This window comes from Sinocyclocheilus rhinocerous, unplaced genomic scaffold, assembly GCF_001515625.1.
Source record: "Sinocyclocheilus rhinocerous isolate Xijiao unplaced genomic scaffold, SAMN03320098_v1.1 scaffold1004, whole genome shotgun sequence".
Taxonomy (NCBI): Eukaryota; Metazoa; Chordata; class Actinopteri; order Cypriniformes; family Cyprinidae; genus Sinocyclocheilus; species Sinocyclocheilus rhinocerous.
Window position 1 is genome coordinate 1,458,156 of NW_015627248.1, and position 16,381 is coordinate 1,474,536.

Here is a 16,381-nt window from a genome sequence, read left to right on the forward strand (position 1 = left end):
GATTTTAGCAAATGGCTGCAATATAACAAAGAGTGAAAAATTTAAGGGGGTCTGAATACTTTCCGTACCCACTGTATATTCATGGAGGCCTTTCTCATCTGCAGAACTTGGCCTGAAAAAAATGTCAATTTTTTAGTGTCACATGTACTCATACTTTCTGGTATGTTGTCTTGCTTTGATTCTTGCCAGAACATATTTTTAAAACCAATACAGGATTCTTCTTGTTATGTGGTCTGAAATAATTTGTTACAAGATGTAGTTGTAGATATCTATTATTACAAGAACAAATGTGTAAGTTTGACTTTTTGATAGACAGTGTGGTCTTCTTAATTATTTATTTATTTTATAATTCACCATAGACCATAGTCTGGTTTTGTAAGGGTAAAATGCTTATAGAATAAAAAAAAAAAGAGTAAATATCTGCACATTGATTGCTGTTAGGTTAAAAAAAAAAACATCAGTAAACCATGCTACAGTACTTACATGTACATGGCTAAACGTTTTTAAAATGTTTTGGAAAGTTTTTTTATGCTGCTCACCAAGGCTGCATTTATTTGATAAAAATGCATTAAAAACAGTAATATTGTGAAATATTAATAGAAGAATTGAAACTTTTTAAAATTCTTAACATTTATATGTAATATATATATATATTATATTATATAAATGTTAAGAATTTATATATATTAAAATGCAATTTATTTCTGTGATACAAAGCTGAATTTTCAGCATCTTTACGCCAGTCTTCAGGTGTCACATGATCCTTCAGAAATCATTCTAATATTCGCGCATCGAATGTCGTGCACGCGTCCCAAAGACAGTTGGACATAGTGGTGTATTAGAGGTAAAATATGATATAAATACTGTTTGGTTTCTGGCACAAACCGATCGTTTCGTGTCTTAGGACATCAATGTGTCGTCACGAGCCGCAGGGTTTAATTTGGATTTGTCTGTGCATGGTTTTTTTACTCTCATAGATTTTGTTACCATTGCCATGCATTGTTCGACTGATAGACTGCAACGGCTGGAGTTCAAAATCTCCGTCTGTGTTCTACTGAAGAAACAAAGTCACCTACATCTTGGATGCCCTGGGGGTAAGCAGATAAACATCAAATTTTCATTCTTGGGTGAACTATCCCTTTAAAGCTTTAATTGGAAATCAGGAATTCATGTAAACAATCAGTAAAATGTCTGGACACACTTCGCTGAATTTATGTTTCTCATGATATTAAACTATTTCAATCTAAAGATGTTTGTTTAAATGCTTGAAATTTGTTATGTAGACAAAAATCAAAAAAAGGCAAACTGACCATAAATATTGACAAATTAGTATACATGCATGTTTTTACAGATCAATGATTTTATGTTATTTTACTTATAAATACTAGTTTACAATTATTTATTTTATTAGTCTTTTTTAATCAAAAATCATTCTAATTTCAACAAAAACAGACATTTTTATAATATATAATAATTATATATGTATTCATAATAACAAATGTAATAATAAATAATAAATCTAAATAATAAATATATGTTCTGTTTATGTAATAACTTTATGTAATATAACTAAAATATTATAACTTATATTATAATTTATTTACACTGTGTATATGTGTATAAATGACTTTAATGTATTTCAGGTGGTTCAATTTTTTACACTGTGTATGTATCAGGTTTAATACAGTTAATTAACAACTATATTAAAAACATTTCGTAACTAAAAATAAAATGAACCTTAACTGAAATTAAATATAATACTAAAAAAAAAATGTTTTTGCTAGTTTTACCAAGGCAACATTTCACAATTTCCTTTTTTTTATCTTGATGTACTAAAATAAATCAAACTAAATCTAAAAATACCAGACATATTTAAAAAATATATTAAAAAATACAACAAAACTACTAAAACTTTAACCAAAATTAACATGAAAACAGAAAATATAAAGATAAAAACAAATTTATACTATTAATAAAAAATATAATAGTATATCAGTGTTACTAAAATAACTCTTGCACAGTACATATACTGTGTGAATGTGACTTTAATGCATTCAAGATTTAATTATTATTATGCATAATACTGTTCGGTTTCTGGCACAAACCAATCGTTTCGTGTCTTAGGACATCAATGTGTCGTCACGAGCCGTAGGGTTTAATTTGGATTTGTCTGTGCATGTTTTTTTTACTCTCATAGATTTTGTTACCATTGCCATGCATTGTTCGACTGATAGACTGCAACGGCTGGAGTTCAAAATCTCCGTCTGTGTTCTACTGAAGAAACAAAGTCACCTACATCTTGGATGCCCTGGGGGTAAGCAGATAAACATCAAATTTTCATTTTTGGGTGAACTATCCCTTTAAGAAACATTGGTAACACTTCAGTATAGGGACCAATTCTCACTATTAAATAGTTGATTATTAGCATGCCTATTATTAACATATTGGCTGTCTATTAGTACTTATGAAGCACATATTCTGCATGACCATATTCTACACCCCTAATCCTATTCAATACCTAAACTTAACAACTACATTACTAACTATTATTAAGCAGCAAATTAAGAGTTTATTGAGGTAAAAGTCATAGTTAATGGTTTGTTAATAGCAAGAATTGGACCTTAAAATAAAGTGTGACTGAAACATTTCTGATTATTATCAATACTGAAAACGGTTGTATTGCCGAATATTTTTGTGAAAACCTTTTTTTCAAGACTCTTTAATGAATAGAAAGTTCAAAAGACCAACATTTATTTGAAATAGAAATCGTTTGTAACATTTTAAATGTATTTACTGTCACTTTTGACCAGTTTAATGTGTCCTTGCTGAATAAAAGGAAAAAAAAAAAATCTTACTGACCCCAAAGGGTTATCAAGAGTTATTTAGTTGAAATGGCATAATGGAAAGGTGCTATTTAGGTCGAAGCAGTTCTGTAAAAGAGTTTAAATTGATTCTGCGTGTGTGTGTGTGTGTGTGTCTGTGTACCTGTTTTTCTATTCTGGTGGGGACTTAAACCTGAATACACACAGACTCATGGGGACTCGTGTCACGGTGGGGACCTAAATTGAGGTCCCCACGGGTAAACATGCTAATAAATCACACAGAATGAAGTTTTTTGAAAATCTAAAAATGCAGAAAGTTTCCTGTGAGGGGTAGGTTTAGGCGCAGGGTTGGTGTAGGACAATAGAATATACGGTCTGTACAGTAGAAAAACCATTACGCCTATGGAGAGTCCCCACAAGGATAGCTGACCAGACATGTGTGTGTGTGTGTGTGTGTGAGAGAGAGAGAGAGAGAGAGAGAGAGAGGTGAGCAAGCACTCAGGCAGTCACACTAGTGTGTTGTCAGCGCTGTGACTGTTCACCTCTGATACATCACACGGCTTTGATGACTCAGAGGCACTTCTACATGTATCCCCAGGGGCCACACAAACACATACGTCTCTCCGCAGGGATTTGAGTGTCTGACAGACCCCCCTATGGCTCCGACTCCTCATCACGCTTATCCTGAAATAAAGTTGCCCTCTCAGAAACAAGCGCGTTCAGTCTTCACGCACCTCACGGCTCTGTAATCCTGACAGCTTCTCTCATTCTCCTTTTAATGTTTTTGTTGTGTTGTAGGGATGAAGCTCTTTGATGTTTGATGACCCCCCCCAATCATCCTTTTTAAGCATCATTGCACCAGACAGACAAATTTTAGCTATAATGCCGTAAAAGTTCAAATATCTTTAGTCAAAGATAACTTTGCTAGCTTCAGGTCCATGTTGGTCTAGGACAAATTTGAATGCGAACAATTGCAGCATTTGAGTGCAGTGTAGAATTTTGTCAAGTTGTGATGTGTAAAGCATCATAATAAGGAAGTACGTTTTTGTTGTTGTTGTTGTTTATTTATTTATTTTTAAACAGCTTTTGATTGACTGGTTTGAGATCAATATTTATGAATGTAATTATAAATTAAGTACATTTATAAAGTAATAAAATAATATTTGAATACATATTTTTAATAAAAACAGTATTTTATAAACATAAGCAAATATTTATTCACACCTAGTAAGAGTGTAAATAAATAAATATTTTTTAAATAGCAACTTTTGATTGACTTTGTCCATTAATTCATTCATACTTGTAGCGTAATGTAATTTTTGCTACTGATTTTTGATGATTTTTTAAAATCACAAATCTAAGATAGAAGTATAAATATAAATGCATTTTAATATAATATAATAATCTATACATACATAATGTTCAAACTAATTTTAAAATAAAATTAAATGTATAACAAAAATTTTAAATATAAATAAATGTATTGTGAATTTTTGCAATAAATGTTATTTATTCACACATAATAAGGGTGTAAATACTTTTTTAAAGAAAACTTTTGATTTGATTCATACTTTGAGTGTTATGTCATTTTTGCTGTTGATTTATATGGTGAATTTTCTTTTAAATTACATTGATGTATTTATATAAATAAATATAAATGTAATTACAATTGATAAAAATAAATACATTTATGAAGTAAATTATGATTTTTTTTTTTTTACAATTTTACATTTAAAATAACATTTGAATATGAATACATTTATTGTGAATTTATCAAGTAAATCAATAACTATTCATTTCAATAAAGTGATGTTATTTTTGCAATTACTCCTGTTGGTTAAAACAAAAAAAAGGAAAATAAATTAATGTGACATTATTTTGTGAACAGGACTGTGACATGCTGGCTGGTGAGAAGACGGCGTGGACGTCCTTAAGAGACGCCATCCCTCACCTGGAGCAGCTTCAGTCGGAGCAGCGTATCCTTCACAGCCGAATCAAGGGCTGTTACAGTGCCTGACACTCGGTGGGCGAGAACTGACTGTATCTCTAGGTTTAGCAGAGTGAAGTGAACTAGCCTGTAGCATTTGTGCTCTGGAAACAACTGCTAGTCTCTGCAAACTATGCCCGATTCTGTAGTCATATCAGTTTCTAAGACATTGCAATGAAAGGTGTGAGGGTAAATCGGTCAGTTCTGTCTAACTCGCTTGCTTTTACCCCTTTGGACACGTGGCTGATGTATAAAAGAAAACGCAGGCTGTCTTCCTTTTTAATTGTGTCCTTAACTGTTTAATCAAAAGGCTGGGAGGAGCTGCTGAAAGAGAGCCAGGCTCTTTTGCACAGATATACAGATGTCGTCCCGGACAGGAACATCTATGTGCTCAGGCTGCTGGATCTGTCCATGGATGCTTGCATTAGTCTGGACGACTATAAGACGGCGCTAGAGTACGGCAATAGAGCTCTGGAAACTTACAAGTGAGTGTCTGCATCAAAAAGTTGTTTTCTGTTTCTTTACTGATAGATTTTCCTGGTAAATCTCCATGGAATACACCTCCATCACACCCTCAAATCTATAAAAGTCCTATTATAACTGACTCACATAGACTTGCTCACGTCTGAAAACCAGAAACAGACAAGTGCAGATTTAGTTCATAAGAACACTAGGCAGTATTGAAGAATAAATCCCCATTATAGTATTTATAGTATTTAATAATAGCTTTTTCCTCATTGCCATCAGGGTAGTTTTTAAGCATTTTTAGAACATTTTCTGTGATTCAATCTTTTTTATTTATTTTTCATCTGTACTAATAGTTGATTGTAATAGTGAAAAATGACGTAGTCACAAACTGTTTTTAAATTCTGAGGTATCCTTAACAAAATGGTAACCATAGTTATAGCCAAAGTGATGTGGTTACTACACTTATTTAGTGGGGTTTACTATTTTTCAAAACTAAAAGTTTGATGTAGGTAAGACTTCAAATAAATTTATACTTCTGATTAGCAAGGATGCATTACATTGATCAAAAAAGACAAAAAAAGACAATAAAACGTTATTTATTTTTATTTATTTATTTACCAAATCAGCATATTATAATTATTTCAAAAGAATCCAAAAAAATATATATAATAATTGGTTTTCACAAAAATATTAAGCAGCACAACTGTTTTCAACATTGATTTGAGAATAACGAGAAATGTTTCTTGAGCAGCAAATCAGCATATTGATTTCTGAAGACTGAAGCAATGATGCTGAAAATTCAGCTTTACATCACATAAATAAATTACATTCTAAAATATATTAAAATAGAAAACAGTTATTTTAAATTATAATAATATTTCAGAATATTACTGTTTTTACTGTATTCTTTGGTCAAATACATGCAACCTTGCTGAGCATAAGAGTCTTCTCAAAAACCTTTTAAAATCTTTCCGATCCCAAACTTTTGAATTGCCATCAATGGAGAAAAAACTTTTTGCTCTCAGAATGGTTTTTAATGCAACACATTACAGAAATAATGTCCATACACCCGACCAAAAGTGTCCAAATGTGCCTTGTTTTTTCCACTTTAATTCATTATCATTGCAAATGCCTTCTTTATTCGCTTTGAAAATGGGGTTTAAGAGTCATCAGGAGTCATAATATCCATCAAACAGGAAATCAGTACAAATCACAACTTGGCTATGAAGGCTGTGAAAACGGTTTTGTTTAAGTGACAGCTCCAGTCATCACATAACGCCAGGCTTCATGACATTCCATTACAGCTTGATTCAGAAGGCTATTCGTCATGCGCCTTTGTTCTGTGTTTCAAAATTGTGAGGTTCATTATTGGCCTTGTCTGGGATCCCAAATTATTTCTGGAATTGGCTGGTCCTGACTCCTGTGTTCGCTGTGTGAATGCTTTCTGAACAGGCAATTATTAGAAGTGGTCCTGCCCCCCTCCTCTTGTCATTCAGGCTACAAGAGGTTTGGAAAGAGATACTGGCTGAGCGACCACCTGACAAAGCAATGATAGATCCTTCACATCACAAGAGAGCTTGAACGCCCTTGCAATCACTTTTCAACACAAGAAGAAAATTAAATTTGGTTACCTTAAGAAACTTTTCAAAAATTGTTTTCTATCTGTGGTACGATTTATTTGCAAAGGAACTGGATCCTGTTCTACATGTTGCATATTAACTGCAGTCGCTGCTGGCTATTGCGAGATAAATAGACATTTATTTATGCACCAATTCTATTTGGGGATCAGTCAGGCAGTTTAGTGAGAGCCACTGAATTGTTTTAATTGCTCAAGTGCTTAACATATGCAAAGTGATTCATTAGTGCATGCTGTTTTTAAGCCAGTCTTTTCACAATAATTAATTTGATTAGAAAATTTGCACAGCGGCTTCTAATTTTTTATGTGTGATGATGCTTTGCATTTCACTTTGAACTTTTATTCAGTCTTTAAAACCTAGACCCAGGGATATTCAATGATTTGACAACTTGGGTGCTTAGTTTGATCTGTGTTTTGCTTTTACAGGGACCAAAATTAACACTAACCAAGTGTCAATTTATTTGGCTTTGCAAATAAATAATGCAAAAAAAAAAATACAAATAAAAATGTGTTTTTATTTTAAATGCATATATTTATTATAATTATTTTTAAATTATTATAAAAATAAATTTTACAAAAATTCCCTTCATGTTTTGTTATAGGTGGACATATACAGCCTTTAATATATAAAATTATCAATTTACCTGTCATTACCAAGTGTGGCTAAAAAATTTTTTGCTTATGTTTTGCTTTTTTTTTTTAACACTTTCTGAAGGTGTTGTTAATTAAGCAAACCTAGAGAGAAGTGTTTCTTATAATACTCTGTAGATTTCGCTTTTCACTTACACTTACACTGCAGCCATCAGTTTAAACACATCACAGGTTTCTGGTACCTGTTGTTCAGCCTGGAAGCAGAAACTATTTGCATTTTCACATCCAGGTGACTGCGCTATCAATAGCTCAACTGCGGTTCGCTCATTAACAATACATTACAATATGAATGTTTTGGATTCCTGTCATTCAGTCATGTAGAATGGATACGTGGCTTCGTTCATGTAATTCTGGTGGTGTTTTGGCAGGTTCTGTCTCTAAAATTCACTATATATGGGTCAGAGACGAAAAGGAGTTTTCAAGCATCAAAACAATAAAAGTTTTAAATTTTGTTTCCCATACATTAGAATGTGTCCTGTTTAATTTTATTTTTTCTGAGCAAAAAGCAATGACTATCATACATTTTTACCATGATTTACAGAAGCTAAAATGCTACAGAAGCTACCCACTAAAATGTAATTTAGTGTAGCAATAGTTGAAATGCCAACAAATCTTTATTTAGAGCAAGACTCATTAGTTGACATTAAAAGACTCTATTTAAAGATCACAATGGAGCCCCCAAAACTAATTAATTGTCATTTATGTCTAATATTTGCCGCTATCCTTCAAACCACTAGGTTTTACCTATTTGTCAGCAAGAAGTTTTTAATCATTTAAAATATAATACAATTTTGTATAACCATGTTTTCTTTTATATATTTTAATAAGTACAGGTCAGAATAACTATGTTGTTTCAATTTTACATAAATATATCTGTTATAATGAATGAAGATGGAACATTGTTTCACCTATATTTTAACATTTTATTTTCACAAAAGTTATTTAAAACATTAAAGTAGACATTTTATCATGTTTTGTCCATTTCATTTAATACGGACACCAAAATGGAATGTCTAGTCTTCTACTCTTTGACCCTTGATAACAATATTATTATTATTTTAATTCTTATTATTCAATTCAAATATACATTCATTCATACGTGTATGTATAAATATAAATAAATACAAAAAAAAAACATGTATATCTAGTAATAATAAGAATTAAAATAATAAAATTTTATTAATATAATAATAATTCTATAATTTATATAGGTATATTAAGTAAAAAAAAAAAAACAATGCAAAAGTGAAGAATGTTTGTTTTTGAGGTTACAGTCGAGTTAAAAGTTGCTTAATCATTTTTCCTTACATTCCAGACCAGTTCAAGATTAAAGTGAGACAAGCTGCCGTGTCATTAATATGCAAATTAGAACATTAAGCAGTTAATCCAATGAAGTGGAAGAAGGGACATTCCTGAGAGTCCGGCTCCACGCGATGAACCGCCAAGGGCATCCGGATCTGTGGAGTTTCCCTTTGTTCCAGCAAAACTCTGACCGCTCCGCTTTGACAGTTCCGGCTCTCTGCAAGGGATGTTTGTTGGAGGTTCAAGAGTGATTTCACTCGAATGTTTATGTACTTTGTCTCATTGCCTGAACTAGCAATAGACATTGTGCATCTAGTTGTAAACAGAACATTCTTTAGACCTGACTCGCAGCATGTTGATCATTTACATGCAAAGTTTTATGTTTCAATCATGCAAAACAAGAGAAGCACGTGTCCAGACTTCACTAGATCACTTTGTTTTGTTATTATTTAGTTGAAATCTCCAGGACTGGTGGAAGAACCTGACCTGATCTTTTCTGTCATTTCTCATTAGATTAAAGAGTGCATGAATATTTATTCAAATCAGTCAGATTGTTTATATTATTGTGCCCACAGGGGTAGCATTTTTATATTTATAACTGCTGTAGGTTAGTTTCTTCTGCGTTATATGAAAATTGTATTGACTACTGACCAAGTCAAGCTTAGTCACTACTGGGGCTTTTAAAGCATCACTTTTATCTCATCACCAAATGCCATCTGATCTATTCACAGGAGGTTCAGTCATAGTTCATCAGTCTACATAGTCTGCAGAGTCTTTGCTAGAGGCACCTACACTGATGTACAACAGCATACTGCTCTCAATGAGTTCAGTCTATTTCTGTCTCCAAATTGTCATTGAACGGTGATGTAATTTTTACGCCACAAGCGACACCAAACAGAATTGCAGAAATAATGGCCTACCTCCATCAGCATGTTGCTCAGACCAACAGATCACCTAAAACTCACTGATACCTAATGCAATGCCATTCAAACCTTTTTAATTGCATCCATATACATCTTTAAAAGACAATGAGTAATATTATTGATTTAACTGCACTGATAGTATTGGATGAGAACACAGTTTTAACTGAATTGAGCTGGATAATGACTAATAACTAATTTTGCAACATTAACACTGTTTTTGGACTGAATTGAAGCAATATAGCTGACTAGTTAAATTGATCTTGTTTCATAATTGATGAACTTTGCAACATTGACATAGTTATTGAATAGAATTGAATCAACACTGAACTAAATTGAGCTTAATAATAACACTATTGTCTTTTGTAAAGTTGCATTACAGTTGAAATGGAATTTGATTTGTAATTGATTAATTTTACAACATTAACACTGTTATTTTCCTGTTTATTAAATAATAATATTTCCTATAAACATTTTCATATAACCTGTAGAATGCATCATGTTGTTCATGTTTTAAAATGATCTGAATTATTACAACGCTGATGTTGTTGGTCTTTAGTTGCACTGACAGCTTCCTTGAAGTTTCGTGTGTGAGGAAGAAGCCCTTCCTTTGTCCTCATCTCACTGTCATGACTCAGAAGAAAGATTGGAAACTTAACCTTCTGCTGTATCGGTGCCAGAACTTCATCGCTAGAGCGTGTTCTCCACTTCACTTCACTTAGAAATGAGTGTAGGCCGGGGTCAAAGCGAACCCGATCTTGCTACACAACACAGTTATTTAATTAAAGGGCTCCTCGGTTTTTCAGGGTCAAAAAATATGTGTCGTCTGTCAGCAGTTCAGAGGGGAAATGTGTGAGAGGGATTGTTTTGGGGGCACCTACAGCATTGCTTCATAAAACAGATAAAAAAACAGAACCACACAAAGTTCTGAGAAGCTGCCAGAATGATCCAGAGGCCCAGGAAGACATTAGTGACACTGAGACCGCAGCGTGGGAGTCTGGGTAATACACAGGGTTCTGACTAAACCAAGTATTACGGCACAGGGAGGGAAAGGGATGGGGTCCAGCAGGTTTGGATTGTAATGGAGGGCTTTGTTACTAATCTGAGGGTTCAGAGATGGAGTCAAAGGTGGGCGGCTGAGGGACGGGGCCGTTAGAGGCGATATAAAGGTGAGCAGGTGGTCAGGTTGGTAATGTTGTGAGTCATAGGGGTGATAGTGTGAGTCTGGTGTATCCAAGCATGTTCTCTGGAAGAGAGGGGTCACATAAAGGGGAGATGCAGAGACAGAAGATTCTTATACATCAACATGTTCATGAATAAATATATGGTATTTATAAAGAAAACAGTCATTTTTAGAAATGCCTTCAAAACAAGATTTTAGTGCTCAAGGATGGATCTTTCAGAACTCAGGAAGCTTAATTGAGTAGTTTCATTAAAGCTTTAAGGTGAATGTGTAGTTTCTGTGCCACCAAATGGAACTGCAAGAAAATGACTGTTTTCAAACAGGTTTCCTGAACCCTCCTTCTTGTCTACGATTGGTAGATAACTCCGCCCCAACCTTGTTGTTGTTGTTGTTGTTTTTGAGAACAAAAGGTTTTTCCATGTTTTCCATGTTACGTTTTCAGAGCTTTTTTGTTTTTATTTAAATTTATTCCAAATCATTTTGTTTTTATTTTGTTTTATGGTTTATCTCATTATGATAACATAATTGAGTGGAAAAAATAATATGCATGACAATTATTTTATTTTATTTTCAAAAGGTTTATGTATAATATAAAGTCATTTATACATTTTTTAAAAAATTGTTTTTCAAAGAGCCCACTTCTGTTTTTATATGGCATTTTTTAAAATAAAATAAATCATTGCATAATATGTTATGTAATATAATAACTATTATAATAGTAATTAATATATAATATAATATTAATATAATTATTATAATAATTTGGACTTGGACTAATTTGATGAAAAATGTTTGCTTTTATAATGAAATTTATGAGTTTGAGAAGATATGTGAGTTTACTGGGATTTTTAGCAAGAAAATAATCGAAAGAGGTGCAATACGTTTCCATTTAATCTCACTGGCGTCAGTAGGCGCGTTTCCATCTCCTTTCAAATTGCGCAAATTGAAATTGCGAATTGAAAATACGCCTAATGGAAACGCGTTATTATAACATATTATAAAACATTTATAAAAAGTTTTGCGCAAATCTGTAATGGAAACGCGAATAGTAAGAAATAAGTTTATTTTTCACTTTACTATGTGGTCCTATCCATTAACATTGAATTAACAGCAAACAATACTTTAATTGATCAAGGAACATGAACTAACAATGAGCAATAGTATATTTATCAGTTAGTATTAAGAATGTTTTTAATTACTGATTTAAGCATTAAGAATGATGAAGTAAATAAACAAGTTGAACCTTATTGACATGTTGCTACAACCTTTTCAATCCGGTTTAGAAAAGCATGTGTTTTCAACACACGCCGGCATGAACTGATCATTTTATATGCATTCTTGCATGAACTGTAGCATCAGCACTACAAACAACCTTCACGTTGACTTGACTGCTGTTCAAAGAGAGTTATTTGAGATTGATATCACATGACAAAAGCTCTTTTAATGCATGGAGATGTAAACTGTAGATTACAGCGCTGGGCTTTGTTAATGTGCTGTCATTGTCTGCTGGGCAGATTAATGATAAAGGCTATTGTCTTTCCTGGGCGCGGTGCTTCTTTACAGCTCCTGAACAAGTTGCTGTTTGTGAGGAAATAGAAATCACAATTTAATATTCCTCCAAAGTGGTCCCGGCAGAGATACAGCTCTTTGTTCTTGGTAATGATCCAGTGTGGAGATGAATAGAAAGGCTGAGCTAACACTAATGGGAGCGTTAACAGGTCGCTGCGGCATGCCGCCCATCCTCTGACTGTTGCTACAGCAACAGAAAGTGCCGCTCTAATAGTGATGATGGTTCAGACCTGACCAGTGATGGAGGATGGACTTCAACAGAAACATACTAGTTTTGTGCAGTGGTTGTGTTGGTCAGGGTGATTTGATTGATTTGATTGGCTGCATTGATTACGTTTCTATGGCAGGTTTCACTGAGGTTGTATAAGGGTTTTGAGGTTGTGAATGCATCCGCGCTGTGTTTATTCTCTCGAATCATTTTCTTATGTATCAATAGGCCCATCTATCATACTATTTAATATAGTCCATATAATAATGTGCAGAAAAAGTTGCTTAAGGGTAAATTTTAATTAAAATCACTTCTGTTTGTATTAATGGCCTCAGCGAATACAGCATGAGTCTGGCATAATTTAGGGTAATATGAAATAAAAAAATAATATTTCATTTAATTTGGTTCCTATTTCCCAAGCATTAATGGTAATTTCTGCCAGAAGAATACTGAAAATTAAAAATGTGATTTTCAAATGGTTATAGCACTCACATTATGTCTGTAATTTATGATGTTTGCCAAAGGAAAAAAAATATTTTTTATTGCTGATTGCATCATCATTATTATTCCCCCTGAGATTTACATTTAATATTTCAATAATTTAACAACACAATCGCATGTTTTCTGATGTCAGTTAATGATCACATTGACATGCAGGTAAACCAATCAAATATTCCAAATGTAAAAAATGTAAATGTATTCTTTTGATTTTACATTTTTATGATTTAATTAATTGTTAACTTTTCATCAGCTCATTAACCCTTTGCGATTCTTTCATTTACTTTTTTCTTTTCTTTTCTTTTCTTTTTTTTAATAACAATAATCCTATTCAAATCTATAAACAATTTAGTTCATAAGTAATCTAAAAGTAATCCAAAAGTAGTCGGAATACATTACCTAAATTGAGTATTCTTAAAATGTATTAATATAATATAATGTAATATAATATAATATAATAATGTAATATGATATGATATGATATGATATGATATAATATAATATAATATAATATAATATAATAATGTGATATGATATGATATGATATGATATGATATAATATAATATAATATAATATAATAATGTGATATGATATGATATGATATGATATGATATAAATTTAACATGCTAACTGTCTGTACTGGTTGAATTTTCTGTGGTAGACCTTCCAGGGCTTGTGTTGTGTTCTTGTCTGACAGTTGTTTAAATATTTCTCAGAATATAATTTCACATCCATCAAGTCTTTTCACATATCATGAACATTTGTCCTTGTGAAACTTGAATCCTCATTCTTTTGTTGTAACGTTTACAGAGTCTGATATTTCTAGACATTTTTACAACTAGCAAAACCACAAGGGTCTTTAAAAGAACCTAAGGAGCTTAAAGCATCAATCTCTGCTATCGGATGACCTTGGACCCATAACCCACGACAATAAAAATCTGCACTGCGTGATGAAGACTGTCACGAGGCGTCCCAGCAGACGAATATTTCACAATACAACTGTGTTCAGACAGTGACCGAGCTTCTCTGTACAAAAACTGTAAGTGCTCATCTCCATCTTTGCTTTTACTGCCAAGGGTTTGGCATTTAAGTGAAAGTCAGTCAAGGTCATGAAGATGAAATCTGCACAGCTTTACCGAGCTCTTTGAATTATGAGTTGGAACACAACAGAAACAAATTGGACTACCATATGCGTTTGAAATCTTTTTTGGTTGAATATTCTGGACGTACATCCTGTTACTGCAGTAAAATGGGTTGCAAATTTTGTTAACTCTGATGGTGTCATAGTTTATCCAGAGAAATATTTAAATATTGTTATCTTTCCCTGCTCTGTCTTGCTAGAAGGGGGCTTTGTGACTTTATGTCCTGGTTTTAGAGCGGCAGACAATCAGCCTCTCTCTGATTTGTCCATCTCAGCATAGAGGATCACCAGTAAGCCTAGCCTACTGCCCTCGGCTCAGTGCGGATGAATGGGAAATGTGGAATAAAGGCTTTTCTTTCTTACACTTCTGACAGGGAACAATCACCCTCACGCTTCTGCGCCAGGAATTTGCTGATGTTAGCATGTTTCCTGCCAGGATCACCGCTATTCATTTGATGTGCTTAAACACTATGTATAAAAAATGCAATAGAAGAAACGTTGATTTCTTCAGAGACAGATGAAAAACAAGATGGGATAAGATCAGGGTTTTGTGTCTGGTAGAGCAGTTGTCTAGTGTATTTACTTCTCCAGGAGAAGTATTATTATTTCTACTTGCAGAGGCTGATCTAAAGTCAGATTCTTTAAAGTGCCCCTATTATGCCTTTTCGAATATTACCTTTTATGCAGTGTGTCATGTAGCTGTATGTGAACATAAACTATCTGCAAAGTTGTGAAGCTGAATATTGACAAGTCTCCAGGGCTGTTATTCCGTCATGGCAATGTTTCGTTTCCGACACGCGCTGTACGTGGTAGACCAATCCAGAGCCAAGCTCTCTACGGCTCTGGACCAATCGCAAAAGGACTGCGCCATCTGACCAATCACAGCAGTGAGGGCTCACGGAAAGGAGGGGTTTAGAGAGACTGATTCTTTGAACTGCTTCGCAAGAGTCGTTTACGAATCATTTAGAAATGAGGTAAAATTAAATCTATTTTTTGAGAAAACTAATATGTTTTTTGACCTTGCATGAATGTAAACCTGTTTTAGGAGACTCATAAAACAATATTAGCAACCTGAAAAATGGCATAATAGGGGCACTTTAATACAGTTGCCCTGGTTTGACCAAAAGTTTAGTATTACGTGTACCATGATAGTATATAATACATTGGTGACCATATTGATAACAACAGATTGTCATCTGCCTGATTAAGCCAGAAAGAAACTAGAGTCAGAAAAAAAAACAGATTTTTTTTTAATTTGATATCAGAACATTTTTAAGTAGCAAAATATTTATTTATTTATTTAATTTATTTATATCTATTTTTTTATTTTCAGTGAAGGCTTCAAAAAGCTTGTATGCTTAATTTTACTTGCATGTAAATCAGTGGCGTAGGCAGAATTAAAATTTTGGGGGGGCCCATCTTAAAATGAGGGGGCCGCTCAATATTACATGTAGCTATAATGTCTATATTAAATGTGCGCATTTTCAAGTGTTTTTGCAGAGTGTGGAAGCTGAATAGCAGCGCGCTTATACTGCATGACAGTTAACATGGAGGCGCCGGTGCAATCACTTGCGCTTAAAATACTCCATCATTTTTGGTCATACAGACAAGAATAATTACATCGTTCGAATCTGTTAAGAGTCTACATTTGTTTGTTTACACTCACAATAAAATAATGAAACTGTAAAATAACGAAACCAAACAGGATACTATTTCTGCCGGCTCGGTCCCGGTGAACTTGAGCGCGTCAAAAATGAACCGAAACTCTGCTGCTTAACAGACATGAGAAATATATCTATAGAACATGAAATGTTTTAATAATCAACCAATTCAAATAGAAAAAAAATATTCTCAGATTATATAATATATGTGTATATTGCGCTTCCACCACAGAGATGACGATTAAGCATCATTAACTTCATCACGTTTTAGTTTATCAATAAATTATTAAAATGGTAAGGTAGTCTCCTTGCTGTTTTCCCCGAAACATTAAAT

At 33.3% G+C, this 16,381-nt stretch overlaps 1 protein-coding gene across 1 annotated transcript in view; it reads left to right on the forward strand.

The window, feature by feature from the left end:
* smyd3 (SET and MYND domain containing 3) overlaps window positions 1–16,381 on the forward strand; it is a 171,380-nt gene that overhangs the window by 151,579 nt on the left and 3,420 nt on the right. Inside the window, exons 9-10 of the mRNA XM_016534912.1 lie at window positions 4,711–4,798; window positions 5,120–5,294. Coding sequence (XP_016390398.1) covers window positions 4,711–4,798; window positions 5,120–5,294 — 263 coding nt within the window. The remainder of the gene's footprint in view (window positions 1–4,710; window positions 4,799–5,119; window positions 5,295–16,381) is intronic.